The sequence below is a fragment of the Typopeltis vanoorti genome, chromosome 2, assembly GCF_054136105.1.
Source record: "Typopeltis vanoorti isolate ZY-2024b chromosome 2, IOZ_Tvanoo_1.0, whole genome shotgun sequence".
Taxonomy (NCBI): domain Eukaryota; kingdom Metazoa; phylum Arthropoda; class Arachnida; order Uropygi; family Thelyphonidae; genus Typopeltis; species Typopeltis vanoorti.
This window is the reverse complement of record NC_143550.1, coordinates 82,438,062-82,456,763: the sequence shown is the minus strand read 5'-3', so window position 1 is coordinate 82,456,763 and position 18,702 is coordinate 82,438,062. Positions and strand designations below refer to the sequence as shown.

At 37.0% G+C, this 18,702-nt stretch overlaps 1 protein-coding gene across 8 annotated transcripts in view; it reads left to right on the top strand.

Annotated features, from left to right (window-relative positions):
* The window catches only part of Upf2 (UPF2 regulator of nonsense mediated mRNA decay), a 705,876-nt gene that overhangs the window by 379,504 nt on the left and 307,670 nt on the right, over window positions 1-18,702 (top strand). For all 8 annotated transcript variants that reach the window (XR_016550243.1, XR_016550244.1, XR_016550245.1 and 5 more), the window contains one exon: window positions 17,589-17,732. Coding sequence is in view for 5 of the 8 variants with exons in the window: in XM_090412106.1 (XP_090268232.1) it covers window positions 17,589-17,732 (144 nt within the window). In the remaining 3 variants the exon portion in view is untranslated. The remainder of the gene's footprint in view (window positions 1-17,588; window positions 17,733-18,702) is intronic.

Here is an 18,702-nt window from a genome sequence, read left to right as displayed (position 1 = left end):
GAACGTTTTTTTTTTTTTTTTATGAGCAACAAATGATTATAAACTGCATTACTTGGTTTCCGATATTGTGTATTTTTTAGTATCAAAAATTTATACGTAATGATATTTTATCAGAGACCCTTAGCCTTCTTCTTTTGCTTAAAATTGCAACAGTTTTTTTTTTTTTTTTTTTTTTTTGTAGGATGCACATTACTGTAATATCCAGTGCTTAACCACTGTAGATGTTTTGAAAATATAATAGGAAAGATATCCTGTATGGAATGATTCAAAATTTATGCTCATTTTTAAGATTTTTTTACTGCAGCCCCTCCTGTCCTGGAACTCAGTTACATAACTTTAAATTTCTACTGGTTTGAAAGCTTTCAGACAGTATTCAAAATCTCTTATTTCAGTTTACCTTTTTGACCAAAGAAATAAAGCAATAATATTGTTGTATATTCGAAGCTTCTAATTCTGTACTCTTTCTTTGCATCTGAAATCAGCTGTTCAGCAGTCTGCTGAAATTATTCTAAGATTTAGAAATACTATGCTATATTTTCAATATATAAAACTGTTTATGCATACTACACAAAAGAAAGTTCCGTAGTATTATTTTTGTTTGTTTTTCTTTAAAAAAATCTAAATATTACTACTTCTGCTGCTGGTTGCTATTTCTGAAATAATCTGCATCTTAGAAATACTTGATAAGATTCTCTTAGCTGGAAGAAAAGCTAAAGGCTTATTACTCTCAGTGCTATTGAGAAAGGAAAGAGAGAACACTAAAGTTCCTCAAGCTGTAGTGCAGAATACATCAAGAATGTTGTTTCCTTTTCGATTGTTGATTACAGATATCCTAACAGAAATACTGACATTTCTTTTACATGCTGATACATTATTTATTCCAAAATAATTTTTTTAATTTATAATGATCCGTTTCACATTTATTATCGAAAAATTATAAATTATTCCATACAATTATCTTGAAAAAGAGGATTTGAATTATTTTAAAAGAAAAGGTGCATATGCATATCATAATTTTTTTTTTTTTTTTTTTTGCAGGGGGGGAGGGTGTATAGACCTTTTCAATTTGCAGATATTTCAGAGAATTTATTTCATAAATCGTTCGCAAGACAACTGTTACAAACGTAAATCACTTGGGGAACATACCCATTAATTTTAGTGTAAAATAGTAGCAAAGGTTAGTTACTTTAGATATCTAACCTAGAAGAAAATGTTATGTCTGCTGATATTAGAATGTTACGTGAATAATATTTTCTGACATGATTTCTCTATTCGTTATAATGTAACCAATTTTCAGATTTTTTCCCTCCTGCATACTCCATGTTATATGCAGTGATTTCTTCTTTGTACTAAAAGAAAAAAAAATCAGATAACAAAAGAAAAATATATAGTATTTTCTTTTCCACTGGGTGAATTTACAATGTTCTTTCTTTGTGTTTTGAAGAGAAAGTGCAAATGATTTTTTTCTTACTATTTTTGCCATTATAACATCTGATATAATTATAAGAGTGACATTTTACCGTTTTTCTCCCACACGAGAAACAGAAATGAGGTAGTAATAATATTGATGATTCTGTCAAACTTCATTGTAGCAGAAATTTTTATTACAACTTTGTAATATATATATATATATATATATACAGGGTGTTCGGGATAAATTTGACATATTTATAATTAATTATATTTTTCCGTAAGTTACATGTATTAACACACACTTCTCTTCATTTAAAAGTTTGGACCCTTCTTCATTCATATACAAGATGTCAGAAAGGATGGATAGCTGGAACCCACCTGAATCATGGAAGAGAATAACTTGTATCATGATGATTCGTGCCCGCCATCAAAATAAGGATATTACGACTGCTGCCCAATGCTCCCTGAATACAGTAAAAACAATCAGGCATGAACTAGAGACTTGCAATGGTGACTACGAGGATGTAGCAAGAAGAAAGATCCCTAGCAGACGATCTGACTGCGTTCGTACAGCAGAATTCCTCGCAAATCTGCAGGAACAGGTGTTGAAGAACCCTGGCATTGGAATTCGGGCTTTGTTCGTGGAGTTGCTAACTGTAGTCAAGCCCTGGATAACAAGGGTAGCCAATGGTAGGCCGTATGTATGGCAGCAGGATTCGGCCCCTTGCCACACCTCTGGGAAAAGTCAAAAATGGTTGTCTGAAAATTTCTATGACTTCACCAGTCCAAATGTTTGGCCTCCAAACTCCCCAGACTTTAACCCCATGGATTATTTTGTATGGGGCGCAGTTGAAAAAGACACCAATCGCACTTCCAGTAATACAAAAGCCCAGTTAATGGATAAAATTAAAACAGTTTTTGCGCCCTTCCCAGGGAGACTGTAGCATCAGCTTGTTCGAAGTTCCGAAGCAGAATTGAAGCTGTGATCGATGCTAATGGTGGTTATTTTGAGTAAATCTTGTTGATAGTATTGTAATTAACTCTGCCTGTAATGTTTTTTGTCAATTCATTAAATTTAATAGATACAAAGAAGATTTTCTTTTTCCTTACGAAACTGTCAAATTTATCCCGAACACCCTGTATATATAGATCTCCGAAACAAGAAATTTGGATCCCATATCACATCACTGTTGAGTGTTGGCAAGGTGAAAATTTTCACGATATTATTTATATATTTTATTTATTTATTTTTTTTTGTGAAATAGTTTACCTGGTATACTCTTTCCAGTTCAATAGGAAGAAAGAGTATTCCAGCTCCTCTTATATTTTATTCCTTCGAAAATACGAAAATATAATTATAAAAAGAACTTAAAAATTCGCCTTCAAGATGAAAATGAAACAGTACATTTACGTATCCCTCCATCAATATTTGTAGTCCTGAAAAGAAACATTTTTTATTTCATACTGTTCAGAATTTAAAATTCTTGAACAGTGTGGAACACCCTAAAGCAAGGGTAAACACACAAAGCAGTTTTACACTCAGGGCACCAGATTTTTGTTTCCTTTCTGCTATATTTTTTTTATTACATACATAACATTTTCGTGCAGGTTTTTTTTATTAGCCGTTGGTGGTAGATTTTCGGGATAATGGTTGGAGTTAGCAGCGTTCAACCTCAAATGTCTGGCAGGATTGCCTGTTTCTCTGCTTGCTGAAGAAGGCGCGTGTGCATGTAGCATTGCTTTCGCAATTTCTATTCTGTATTCTAGATATGTTATGGTAGACGAACATTTTTTTCTTGTGCAGGAGGAAACTGTTCCAAATAATAAAATCCGATATACGAATAATCACCACGTAGTTTCTGTATCGAAAAATTAAAGTTATGTGGAGCAATTACTAGAGAGAAATAACAAATTAAATAAAAACTGCACCTACATTTCATAACAGTTTTCGGTGTGTGATAGTGATGCAACGGGGGGGAGTAAACTATCAAAGGCAAAATAAAGTTCAATTCTATTGTAAAAATATGGAAATGAAATTTCACAGTTGATATGCATATTTTGAATGATAAAATATAAGAAAATTATCGCCTACTTTAAAAATTGGAGTATAACATCTGAATTATACAGAAAATATATACATATAAATTTAAATCATAACTGTTAATTTCATTTTGTAATGACCAATTAAACAAGGAAACTAAGAAAGTGAAAGTACAAAGAACAGTCGAGTATTATTATTATTATTCGTGACACCTCTAAAGAAAAAAAATTAGTGATATAATTAAAGAATTTCATGTTATTTTCTATAAAGCAAAGTTACTCAAGCGTGTCCAAAAGGAAATCTGTGAAGTATTATTCGATTTTGATGATTTAGAACAACAATAAAAATAATATAATCTGGAACGTCGGCAGCCAGTTTTCTTTTATTTTTTTTAAAAATAATATTTCAAATAATTATCGTGAATTAATTTCTCCGAGAACAAATTAAATATTTTGTCGAGTAAGCGATTAGAAAAAAATTAGCGCAAAAAAATTAAGAATAAAATTAGTTCTCCAAGGTAAGGCTATATTTAAGTGAAGAAATTATGCAAGGATCTTTATTTTGTCCAGACATTAAAATTGGATTGTACAATAAAAAGAGAAAACAAAAATATAAATAATTTCTTTATTTTTAGTCTATCTTATATAACTAAGATCCAGTTACCCAGCATAGAACAAGGAAGTGCGTTTCTTGTTATATGGCAACTGAGAGGCAGCTACGAACGTGAGATAATCCAATTAACCGTTCTCTTCAGTTTGAGGGTTTATCACACCTTCTAATGGACATGATGGTCAAATTGCGCTTCTTATCCCTGTCCTTTCAACAGGTGGGCTGAATCATATCCAGATTTAGCTGGATGTCTATAGACGTCCTGACCGTTTGGGAGGTTAATGTCGATGACACTGGCCTTTTTTTTTTTTTTTTTGGAAGCCATGCCTTCCAAGACTTTTCCTGCTAAATCAGAGAAATCTCAGCCTGGTCGCAAAGTCGAATGAAATTACTGCTAGCAATGCTTAGAGACTGGCCCTTGTGAAGAGAGAAGCAGGAGAATTTGCAGAAGAGGCATATGAAAAAAAGAAACAGAATGCCCACCAGAATAATAGATTTATATTTTGAATATGTTTTATTGTCTTTCAGCTTCATAGTTTTCCTTTAACTAGACCCTGAGACATACCCTAATTCTTTTATAAAAAAAAAATTAAGGGTAAAAGAAGAAATCTGAGGAACAAATTATACTTTTTTCCATAGGTTATTATACTCGATTAGTGCGTTTTCGATTAATGCGCCTGTTTTAAAGAATGCATTAGGCACACTAATCGAGGGATTGCTGTATCTCATTCATGTCCTGAACAGAAATCCACCACATAGATTTTCCCAAAACATTTCTGTGTGTCTTGTATTCATTTTCTGCTTTGTGGTTAATTTCTCTAAAAAGAACTAACTTATCTTTTGGTCAGCTGCCTTTTCTAATAACTTGACAAATTTCTCTGCTTTTTTTCTTAAAACTTTCTGTGGTACCATAGTTACACATAAGACTCATTGTCCAATGCCCCATTTTAATGTCTGCGCACATCAGTTTGATATTTTCTGCTTTTCAAACAGATTATCCCGATGTTAAGTATTGAGTAGTACTATAGCTACTCTTTGCTTTCACTTAACATGATTGCCTAAATACAACATTTGTAATAATTTAGAAGAATCTTGCCAATTTTTATCTTTGTTTAAATAACACCAATTCTATTAACCTGGTACTTCTATAGTTCTCCTTTTCAGCAGTCAGCACCTTCAAACCAAAGTGTTTTAGCAGCATGAATGACTCTCACCAAAGTACGGAATGAACGATTTATTAAGCATTTCAAGTTTGATGATGATCAAACCTTCGGGAGGTTTAAGACATGGTGAAAAAAAAAAATTTTGACTACAAATTCTTTTTTATTTTTCTTTTGATGGCAGTCTTGAATTCAATGGTGGTGATTTAGAGTTGCTGGAATTTTTTCCAGCAGCTGACTTTTCACTGTTGCCCTTTCCCTGACAACAAAAAAGAAATGGCTTTGTTTAACCAGACGATGCCCCAGACCAGCCATCATAAAATCCTGTCATGTTATACCATAATCTTTTTTGTAAACCAATAAGAATACATTCTGACTGACTACTTCCCAAATTGTGTGCTCAGATCATCCTCGTTCAGTATCAAGGTAGATATCCACCATCGGCGTGCACCACAAGAAAGTTAGGATTGGGCTTTAAGTCAGAAGCCCAATTGGTTCCTCCCATTCCTTAAAATGCTATTTGGAGGTTTCTTCCCAGTTATCTAGCTTTGATTCTTAAGGAACTCAAACTGTACAGGTTAATTCATCACCTGATGTTAGACCACCATTTGACTTATTTTAAACTAGAAGTGGCTTAGGGTGCAAAGAGTAGTGGCAGGTGGATTTAAGGATTATCTAATCCTTAAACCCACTGTACCAATATATATGAACTATAGACTAAAGTGCATGGAATTTGCTTTTGGCGCAGGGGGGGGGGGCGAGAAGGTGCATGAGAAAGTTTTTTCACTTGGTTCCGAAATAAATTATAATTGTGCAAAGAAATAATATTTTTGTTTGATCCTGAACCTTGTGTGATAAACAAGTATAAGCACACTTCCTTTCTGATGTGTATATTGCTCTTCATTGTGGGAAGAATCATTAGACCTGTTTTGACCTTTTTTTTTTAGCAAATTAAAGGAGTATATCACTTTATTATTAAAATACTTCAGATCAAAGATAGTTATAGAAAGTTTTTTAATTTGGTTACAAAGTAAGTTATACTTACCAAGAAATTATTTTTATTTTATCCTTTACCCAAGGATTGAGCCATCACTTAGGTCAGGGGTCTCAACCTTTCGTACAGTGCGGGCCGCATTAAAAATTTCAATGAAGCCTGTGAGCCACTAATAAACAAACTCAGCTTTAAGAGCGTAGGTAGGAGTTGGGTTCATGATAAGTAAATACAATCGATACTTGATAAAAAGATAATTTAATTAAGAAAACATTCGTTTTTTTATAATGTCAATAGGAAACTTGGCAGTGCTTTTCCTTGACCAGCTTGTCGATGTTGGCATCAATGTTGGAAGTCGTTATGCACAGAGTATTCTCGAGATGTTGGTCCGTAATCTGAGTTCTTGTCTTGGACTTCACATGCTCATTCTGGAGAAGAACTGCTCACATAAGTATGTGCTTCCTAACAAAGCGCACATCTTCAAAGCATGCCGGCGAAGATTAGGGAATGCGTCCTAAGAAATGTAGTCTTTGTAAAATGTAAGCAAGGTCACATTGAATAATTTTTCTCTCAAAAAAGAGTTGTTTTGGAGTTCAAGCAGCTCCATTTGTACTAAGCCTGGCATTTCGGCAGCACTGACACTGAATGGCATTGAAAATAAATCTAAAGAAGACTGTTGGTTACAAAAATCACTAAATCTCTCTTCAAACTCACTTCGCAATACAGCTAATTTTGTAGCGTATTCATCAAGAGACGAACAGTTGGACTCAGCAAGAAGCTGAAAATGAGTTAAGTCTTTTTTTTTTTGCGAGTTGTGCCTCCCAAAGCTTGGCCACAAAAGCTTTGATGTCATCAAACAGAGTGTGCACCAGTTGATCTTTGGATTGTAGCTGCGTGTTTAGGTCATTCATATGCAACGAGATGTTGGTCACAAAGGCAAGTTTGAGCTTGGCCACAAAAGCTTTGATGTGATCAAACAGAGTGTGCACCAGTTGATCTTTGGATTGTAGCTGCGTATTTAGGTCATTCATATGCAACGAGATGTTGGTCACAAAGGCAAAGTCTGTTATCCACTTTGAATCGTTGAATTCTGCAATCGACTTCCCCTTGGTTTGCATGAACTGCTGTATTCCCTCCTTAAGTCAAAAGACACTTTTAAGAAGCTTCCATTTGCTCAACCAACGCACATCACTGTGATCCGCTTCACACTCTTGGGTCAAAAACTCTTGGAATTGATGATGATTCAATCCTCTTGTCCTAATAATGTTGACGACAGTCATAATAACTTTCATGACATTCTCAAATCCAGTAGTTTTCGTGCACAAATTCTCCTGGTGGATTAAACAGTGGTAATGGACAAAATCTTTTCCTTATAGTTCCAGTTCTTTCCATAGCAGCACAACAAATCCTTTGTTCTTTCCCACCATAGCAGGAGCACCATCAGTTACCACACCCTCGAGGTGGTTAAGCTGAGGTCTAAACGCTGGAGTGTTTTCTTGGTGGCTTCAAGAATATCGGTGCCTTTTGTTGTTCCCTTCATAGGTACAAGCATTAGCAGTTCTTCTGTCACAGTGAATTGTTGATCAATGCCACAGACAAAGATAGCCAGTTCTGCTGTATCCTTCACATCTGTGCTCTCATCTAAAGCAAATGTAAAGTTCTTCAATGTCATTGGCAAGTTCCTCGACACGTCGTGCTACAGTTACCCCAGACAAACTCAGTTTTTGAAACACTTCCTTATTATTTGGGCACAGAATCCCAGTAGCGATGAGACACTCTTTCACAAACTCGCCGTCCAAGAAGGCTTTTGATTTTTTAGCAATTTTTTCAGCTATTACATAACTTACTTTGATGCATGCTTCCCTCTGCCTTTTAAACGTACCCTGCTGGCATTTTAAATCAATTTGGAGACAGTTCACTTTGTCCACATGAAGCTGCCCTTGAAGGTGATCGAAATTGGATGCATGCTTTGTCTCATAGTGTCGATTTATATTGTATTCTTTTGATACTGACACTGACCCACAACAAAATAAACACTGGCTTATTGTCAGCCAGCACAAAAAAAAGTACAAATTGGTCCAGTTTTCGTTAAAAACCCGACAAGAATCACTTGATTTACGCTTTTTACTCTTGGATGCCATAGTGATGGAAGGTGAACCCAAAGAATGATATAAAATGGCCGTGTAACGGTTATTATCCACTGAATATGTCTCACACTAATGAAAAAAGTCTGGCAATATAAAACCCAGTAGGCTACGGCTGACATGACGAACCTGCATGTGCTTATACACGAATATCACATATCACGACTGACATATCACATATCATGACTGACTAACTGTGCATGAGATCCTCTTGTATTTATATGAAAATAACGAAGTATCGAGAACCTTCGAGATGTATCTGGAAGGCACTAGACAGCGCACTCGAATGAACTACTGCTTCAGCCATCTACCTGCAATGTTAGTACTGGTATTTAAGTACCACTTGGTGGTAGATGGCTGAAGAAGCATGTCTATTTAATATTTATTTTTATAGGATTTTATGTAAAAGTATCAAATGCACAGCATTCCTTGTGAATCTGGAAAGCATCTTACAATTCTAAATACCCCAGTATAGCTTAGTGGCCTGCGGGCTTCATTGAAATTATTTTTTTATTAAATTGTGTTTTAATGTTAAGTAGTGATTATTTCAAAATTTTTTCAATGGCTGGCGGGCCATGGCAAAGAGCTCCGTGGGCCATGCATTGAAGACCCCTGAGTTAGGTGTTTTTTTTATTTGTACACAAAAGGTCACAAGACCTGTAGCAGATTAGTGCCTTGGGTGGGGAGGCTGTTCCAAAGAACAGAAGTAGATGGAATGAAAGAGGTGGCAATGAAGTTAGTTCGGTGAGTTTCGAGGCAGACTGTAAAAGGGTGTTGGTTAGTGGTGGAAGTATAATAGTTGCAATTCAGCAGAGTACTGTCCATGAAAGTATTTGTAGAAGATGCATAAGTCAAAAACTGAACATCTGTGAGAGAGGTGGGAGGGGGATCATTAAACCAGATTGTCCTTGTCTGGATGAATTCCTGTCTTCCTGTAATGCAGAACAACATAGCCATCTGAAAGGAAACAGTCTTTGCATAATGAGATATTGAAGCAGTTGTGAAGTCATCAGCCTCTATATACAAGTAGCCTGGTCATTAAAATACTTCATGTGCAAACAAAGTTTTTGTGTAAAGTCTTCATAAAATCTAAGATAATATGGTTACTTAAACAGAATGGGTGATGAAAGATTAGCAAAACAAGTGTTTGAAGCAAAATTGGCAAAAAAAAGATCCAATGAAAATTGAAGAAAGTGGGATAGATTAGCATACTTTAGAAGATCTAAATATAAGAATGGTCACATCGCAGACCAGTTTCCAGGAAATGCATTTGTTAGACTTCAGTATTTGTAATGTCCCTTGCAAATATAGACCAGAAGATGATGTTATTAAATGATTCCTCACCTTCATTTATATTTTTTCAGTCCATTAAACATGAATAGCACGTTTTTACTATTTTTCAATCCTTTACCTTTATGTACTGAGGCATTTCTTATCCTTTCATTTTCTTCTTTATTCATAAGTAGGGTAATACTTAGAAATATCCTAAGTATTATTTTCAAATTGCAGAGATAGGCATCGTAAATTATGCATTCTGACTGGCTAAATCATGAACTTAAATCATTTCAGTCTTGGTCTGCAGAAGCTAAATCCTGTTGCTTTTATACCTTTTGTGTCATCAGACCTGTTAGTTGACTACATATGGAATTAGTGTTAAACTATCCATTACTGTGCAGGAAGCTATATGAATTATTATTATTATTATTTCGGGCGACTCCAGGGAGTCCTTAGACTCATCGAGGGGGGGGCCCTAAACATCATGTCCACACAACTATATGACATTCTCACAGTATATATCATACCTTGCCTTGAACTCGCTCACCGTCATAGCACCCACAACAGACTCTGGCAGCTTATTCTACTCATTTACCACTCTAAAAGTAAAGAACCACACTCTTGCCCAGCTTCCATAGGTGTCCCCTAGTTCTCCCACCACCAGTCCTGATCTCAAAAATATCCTCTGAATTAATCCTATAGAATCCCTTTAGCAATTTCAATGTCTCAATCATATTTCCACTTTTCTGCCTATCAACTAGTTTCTGCAACCCACAAATCTTCAACCTGTTCTCATACGGTTCATTCCATAGACCTGCTATCATCTTAGTCACTCGCCTCTGGATCCTCTCCACTTCCTCCCCATCAAGAAGGAACCGAGGTGACCAAATCTGGGCACAGTAGTCGAGATGGGGTCTTATCAAGGCTCGGTATAGAGGTACAATAACTTGCTTGTCTCTGCTCGTCAAGGTATTTTTCAACAACCAAGTGAGTTGATGAGCTGATTTAGCTACTTTTGCAATGTGCCCCCTAAACTTCATCTCCATATCCACCAACACTCCCAAGTCCCTTGCCTCATCAATCTCCTGGAGTACAGTTCCACCAATGTGGTATACTGCTGCTAATCTTTTCACCGCAAAATGCATAACCTTACATTTTGTCACATTAAATTGACATCCATTCTCCTTAGCCCAGAACTCCAATCTATCCAAGTCATCCTGCAAGATTTTGACTTCTTCTGTGCTCACTATCGCCCTACCCAACTTTGCATCATCAGCGAACAAATGAACTGTTCCACTTAGATCCTTCCCTATATCGTTAATGAACAGATTAAACAGCAGTGGTCCAAGAACAGAACCCTGCGGCACACCACTCATCACAGGCCGTCTTTTGGACTCTACTCCTGAATAAACTACTCTTTGATATCTCTCCATCAACCACCCACCTATCCATCTCACCAACCCTATATCCATTCCCATATGTTGTAGTTTACGGATTAGAATTCCATGTGGTGTCCTGTCAAACGCCTTTGCCAGGTCCAGCAGTATCACTGTAAACCCATTACCTTTATCCAGTTCAGCCGTCACCTTGTTATAAAACTTGAGCAAGTTACTGAGGCATGATCTACCCTTCACAAAGCCATGCTGTCCCCCATACAGTATTTCATTTTCATCAATCCATTCCTGTGTTTTTCCCTTGACTACTTTCTCCAAGACCTTGACAACGACTCCTAATATGCTGATCAGTCGATAATTTGCAACTGTAGTCTTGGATCCTCCTTTATGCAGTGAAACTATTTTCCCCTCTTTCCACACCTTCGGGACTAAACTAGACCCGATTCTCAGATTAAACAACATGGTCAAGGGCACTGATAATTCCTTAGCCGCTTCACGCAAGACCCGTGCCAGTATACCATCCAATCCCACAGATGTATTCACATTAAGGTTCTGTAATAGACTATTCACCTCCACTTCATTCATCACAATTCCCGTATAAACTAATGGTTCCTTCATTTTTTCAATGTCACCACCTGGATGATATACTTTTGCAAAGTGCGCGCTCAGTAACTCCAATATATCGACTGATTCAGTGACCTCCTTACATTCCTTAAAATCATTCTGCCATGTACAGTTTTTCTTTTACTTGCAGCATATTGAAAGAATTGTTTGGGATTCTCTTTAACTTGCATGGCTAATTTCCTCTCATAATCCGCTTTTGCTTTTCTTACCACACTCGTTACTCTTCTGGCCTGCGCTTTATACCGTTTGTGTGCCTGCAGGTAACCTTTCTCCTTTAATTCCCTCCACAGTTGTTTCTTTTTTTGCAATTCAAGCTTAATGGTGTTATTCATCCATTTAACCCCTACTTGTTTTACTATTCGGACCCTAGGTATACAATCAGCCATAACCTCCTGTAAATGCTCCTTGACCACTTCCCATGCTCTATCGACGTCCAGCCTTTGAAGATGTACATGCCATGGCACTGAACCAAGCAATCTCCTAAGCTTGTCATACTTGCCAGCACGGTAATTCCACATATACCCTGTCTTAATCGAAAATTCCACACCTTTAGCCACCTCCCAGGTGTAGGTGTCAACATGATCATATTCATTACAGTCAAATTCTGAGATGCTATTAACAGGTCAAGCACTCTCACACCCCAAGTATTTTCAATTACATGCTGTCTCAGATAGTTATCCCTTAATAATTGAATAAAATCCATTTCCTTCCTCACGTGTCCTCTCCTCCTTCCAATCAATGTTACCATAGTTGAAATCCCCCCCATAATAATTACTCTCCTTCCACTCATTTCATCAATTTGTTTATGCATACTATCTCCACCATCTATTCCATCACCTGGTCTATAGCAGTACCCAACTGTATATTTTATTCTGCCAGTCTCAATCTCACACTAGATAGCCTCAAATGAGCTCCTTTCACTATCCGGCGATACAACTTCAATTCTCTTTGGCTGCAGTTCATCAGCTATCATCAATAACACCCTTCCCCCCATTTTATTCTCTCTGTCCCTGCTAAACACACTATAACCTACACATTCTATCCCACTAACTATATCATCTTCCGTCAGCCATGTTTCACTAATGCCAATAACCTGTGGCCAGGAAGAGCCAGTCAAGGCCAAAAATTCTTCCTTCTTGTTCCTAATACTTTTGGCATTAGTATACATGAAATGCTGTGATCCCTTTGTCCCACCCCTATCTTGATGCGTTATTCTAAATGTCCCATTCCCATTTTTTGTCCTTAGTGCTGGCTCGGGTACATTATATACATTCTTACACTCAACTATCTCACTGATGTCTGCATATTCACTCCCCCCCCTCCTTGGTAGTTCTAGTTTTCCCTGGTTCTGCACATCCATTTTCACTTCATTCAACAACACTTTTTCCAGTCTCCGCACACCAAGTCCATTCAAATGCAGGCCATCCATCTTGTATAAATCCTTTCACCCATCAAACTCATTCCACACGTCCACGAATTCCACACCACACCGTCTGCATAACCTGTGCATAATGTCATTTGCGATTATGACTCTCCTTCTAAACTCCTTTGTCATACCGCAGCAACAGACTCATCATTCTAACTCTGTCACTCTTTTCTTTCGCTACCTTTAACAATACTTTCAAGTCCTCTCTCATAAAAAATTTATCTCCTTTCAATTCATTCTTATCTGCCACAACTATCAGTTCTTTCACCCTCTGTTTTTGCACTCTAATACTCTCACTTACATCCTTAAATTTTGCACCCGGTAAGTATGATTTAGTTAAACTCCCATCTATCACTCCTCTTAATAACGAGGCACCATACAACACTCTTTCCTTCATTTCAGAAACTCTCCCACTCTTACGCTGTTTATCTACGTTAGCCTAATCACTCTGGAAAGAGTTTTGCAGATGCTCTAATTGCCGCTGTGCATTTTGTATCACTGCGTGCAACCTAGTGATCTCACTTCCTACAAATAATTCCTCATTTTTTTTATCATTCAAACCATTTTCTCTCTCTGTATAGTTGCTTTCACTCTTTCTTTGATCACTGCTCTCATTGCCATCTTGTACATCGCAATTCCCTATCAAGCCACTATTTTCACTCACATTCTGGCCTTCTTCAACCATAACTGTCTCACAACCTGACACATACTTCAACTCCTCACTTTGCTTACACTTTCTGCACATTCTCCCACCACTATCAAATGGTCATATTCATTACAGTCAAATTCTGAGATGCTATTACCAGGTCAAGCACTCTCACACCCCTAGTATTTTCAATTACATGCGGTCTCAGATAGTTATCCCTTAATAATTGAATAAAATCCATTTCCTTCCTCACATGTGTTCTCTCCTCCTTCCAATCAGTGTAACCATAGTTGAAATCCCCCCATAATAATTACCCTTGTTCCACTCATTTCATCAATTTGTTTTTGAGAATGAACAGACAGTATGCCCGGAATGAAGGTTTGGCATCTGTGCATATCAGAGGAAAGGCCAAGTATCTGTGGTAATAGTGCCTTTTGCCACAGATACTTGGCATGCTAATCCACAGATGAGTTGTCTGCTTTGTTCAGAGGAAGAATAAACATTGCTTTAGGCCTGATGGCTAAAAACAATTTCTTTCAACATGCAATAAGAAATTAGTTTTTAAACATGGAGACAATGCTTTCAACGTTATCCTGCATACTAACCACCGGATGAAATAACGGATTAATCTTATTGGTAACTATCTTAAAAGATGAATCAACTAGCAAATGATCTTGCTGCCACCATCGTGTCCTGAATCCAGCTTGTCGTTCGCCAAGCTTCCATTCCACAATTTTTCTTATAGCTATTTCTCAAGTATACCTGCATTAATCTTACCAGCAACACTCAGTAGAGAAATATGTTTCAAATTCTTGCATTCCGTTTTATTTCCCTTTTTATAGCTGGATACTATGAAGTCCTACTCCATATAGAATTTGGAGTCTGAAATTTGACCTCTGACCAGGCCTTTTGAATTATGCAGTGTGGTCACTGTAAAACTTTTCTACTTCCATATATGAGCTTTTCTGGTTGATCTTAAGACCCCAGAACCCCATGGAGTCACAGACTTAACTAAGAGATCACTTTTGTTATACACACAACTCATCATACTGTGCTTTCAGCACATTCAAATTCTCTGCAGACACTCTCTGGAATGCACTGCTTTCAGGCAGCACATTCCAATCATTTGCAACTCTCCTTGCAAAAAACCTGCTTCTCACTTCCTTGTTCACACCTTCCTTATACAACTTCCAGGGATGACCTCTTGTTCCCCCCCAACTTCCACCATTTTATGAAAAAACCTCTTTAATGTTAATCCTATAATAATCCCTTACCAACTTGTACGTCTCTGTTGTATTACCCCCCTCCTTCTGCCTATTCACAATACTGAAAATTGCATCTTCTCAACTTTTCTTCATATTTAACATTCCAGAGATCAGAAACAATTTTGGTCAATCTCCTATGCACCCTCTTCATCCTTTTGAAAACCAGGTGACTAAATTCATGCTCAGTTCCATTATATATGGCCTAATCAAGGCCTTGATATAATGGAACCAGAATCTCCTTACTTCTACAAGTCACTGTCCTCTAAATCTTAGATCCTTATCCACTACCACCACCCCAAGATCTCTTATTTCCTCTACCTCCAACAATACATCCCAATCAAGAGTAAATTCTACATCTTATCTTTGTTTTCCAAATTTCAAAACCTTACATTTTGCAACATTGAACTGGCATCCCCAATCCCATGCCCATTCACTCAGTTTATTCAAGTCTTCTTTGTAAGGCCACATCTGCTCTACTCATAGTTTGTTCCAACTTTGCATCATCTGCAAAGAACCGTGTATCCCTATTCTAATCTTGTCATATCATTAGCATATAAGATAAACAGCAGTAGCACTAAAAGTCTTCCCCCCTCCCCCAGAGGCACACCACTAGTGACTTTCCTCTTCTGGGATATTGCTCCCTTATACACAACTTGTTGATACCTATCAGACAGCCAATCTCCATTCCAATGCACTAGTCTAATATCCATCCCCATCTGCTCTAGTTTGAATGGCAACTTATCATGTGGTCATCTGTCAAAAGCCTTTGCAAAGTCTAAGTATACTACTGGGTATCCATTTCCAATGCTGCTGTCACCTTATTGTAATAAATAGATTACTAAAACATGACCTCCCTTTAGCAAATCCATTTTCATCAAAGATAATACCATTGTTGTCAACCCAATTCTGGATCCTAATTCTCACCAGCCTATTCAACACTTTAACCACAACACCTGACATGAAGATTAGCCTATAATTTGATGCTTGAATTCTGTCACCTCCCTTAGAAGCAGTACAGTCTTGAATTCCTTCCACTCCTTTGGAACTTAACCCAATGTAATTCTCATATTAAACAAGTATGTCACATCAGATGTCAACTCCCTGGCACATTCCTTCAAAATAGTGACATATCATCAAATCCCATAGCCTTATTAACATCAAGTTTGCTTAATTCCCCATATACATCTCTTTCTCACTCACAGTCGGTCTCTCCTTCTCCTCCTCATCCACTGCTCTCAAACTCTACATGATGTCACATTCACAAGGATGAAAGATCTTTATGAACTGCTCATTAAATATCTCAACTATATTCTCTGCAGCAATTGTCCATATACCCTTTTCTGTAATCCATGCCATCCTACCATAATCATTCTTATTTTTGCTTGCTAAGAACTCCCTAGGATTTTATTTTGACTTCATTAGCTAACTGCTGCTCATACTGTACTTTTGCTACTCTTACCAACTGAGTCACTCTCCTTGCCTGTTCTTTGTATTCTTTATGGAATTGATTATTATTACTCCTCTTATGTTGCCTTCATAATGCTTTTTTTCTGTTTTCCATGTTCCATGCTTAATCTCTTCATTTAACCATTTCACACCTACTTATTTAGCCTTCTGACCTTTAGAATACATTTAGATATTGCTTCTACTAGGTAGTTCTTGAATATCACCCATGCAGCATTGATCTCCTTTCTGCCCAACTACTCATTCCATGCTACAGCTGTAAGCCATCTCCTGAGCTTATCATAATCACTAGCCTTGTAGTTTCACATGTACCCATTCATCACAGAAGTCCTCACATGGTTGGTAACCACCACTCATTTATAATAACAATCTCTGATGAAATGATCAAACCCAAGACCCTCAATCCTCGAGTGCCCTCTGTTACATACTGCCTGAGGTGGTTGTCCCTCAAAAAATAAAGAAACTCATTTTCTTTACTTTTGGTTGCTATCTCATCATTCCAGTCTATGCCATAATTAAAATCCCCCATAAAGATCACCCTTTTCCCATTTGTTTGGCTTATTTGCTTATACATTTCCTAGTCACTACCCTCCACATTACCAGGTCAGTTGCAACATCCAACAGTATATTTCATTCTGTTCACCTCTATATCACACCATGCCTCAAATAGCATCAATAGCACTCCACCATCCTTTTTATCTTCACAAAATACATCATCCCTTTCTATATCTATTCCTGTCAGGATGTCATCCTTATCTAGCCATGTCTCACTTATTCCAACAGTTTTTGGATAAACAAACTCAATCCTTGCAACCAATACAAGAATATCATCTACTCCAGCTGCCTTTTCGCATTTCAGGCTTTTGAGTGCTTTTTCAACTTCAGATATGGATATATTCCTCGTTGCATTTCTGTTGAGTGTTTCTAACATGCTGACACTGCTTGTTTCATTGCTTGCATTGCATGTCTTCCTGATATTCAATCTTCAAAAACTAGTTAAATTTTAAATGAATTTTATTTTATAAAGAAATTACAGAATCAATTCTGTTTAAGCAATCGATGAAATACTATAATTCTATTATTATCAGATTAAGATATATCAATACACAAAGTCAAATTATTTTATTAATAAACAGATACTTCGTCAGATGAGAAAACTGAATTGGGATGATCCAGAAATATCTTTCTATGCAACAAAATGCCTTACAGCTGTCTGGAATGTTAAGTATTACAACATTAGATGTGTGGCTAATCTTTTGGCTGGTTTAGTTGCATATCAGGTAAGAATATGCTATATTTGAATATAACTGTCATTAGGGGAAGCTATATCATAAAATGTTGGTGTATTTTTTATCACTTCTGTAAAATAGGTGATTTTTATATTTTTTTATTGCTCTCCCCCAGAATAGTTAGTTTTATATTTATTGTGAAAATTTGTGCTTTTGTTGATGTTTGATTTATTCCCCAATACATTTGCTGATATTATTGTTATTATCAAAAAAGATCTCCAGGGAGTCAGGAACTCATCGGGGGTGGCCATGCTAATGGCACTAGCTGGCATAACTGTTCTTGAATGCATTCATGCTACTTGTACATGCAACATCCAAAGGCAATCCATTCCAATCATGCACTACTCTGTGATCAAAATATAGTCCTCACCCTTTCTTCATAGCATTCATTCTCAACTTCCAAGGATACCCTTGCATCCTTTCCCCACCCTTCATAAAATGAAAAAAAATTCCATGTACTGAAATTTTGTATAACTTTCCTTTCAGAAGTTTGTAATTCTCAATTATATTATCCCTCTTTCTCCTGTTTGCTAGCGTCTGCAGCCTACAATTTCTCAGTCTGTCTCCATAATCACTATTCCACAATCCTAATATCATTTTGACAGTCTTGTTTGCTCTCTCTCTACTGTATCAGAATCACCATGGAAATCAGGAGGCAAGACCTATGTGCATAGTCTAAGTGAGGTCTTATCAATGTCTTGTAAAGAGACAAAATAAATAACTTATCTTTACATGGCGGAGCCTCCGTAGCTCAGTCGGTATAGACGAAGCCCTTTGGTCAGAAAGACCTGGGTTCATTTACCTTCAGTGACATGAGGAACCTTTATCTGGTCTCTTTTGACGAAAGGTCAGTTAGCCAACCTTATACCTAAAAACTCTGGTTTTTCGTCTCTCCCCCCCCCCCCCCAAGAACAGGCAAATCTGCCATGCAAACACATATCTATGAACGTAGGGCACACTG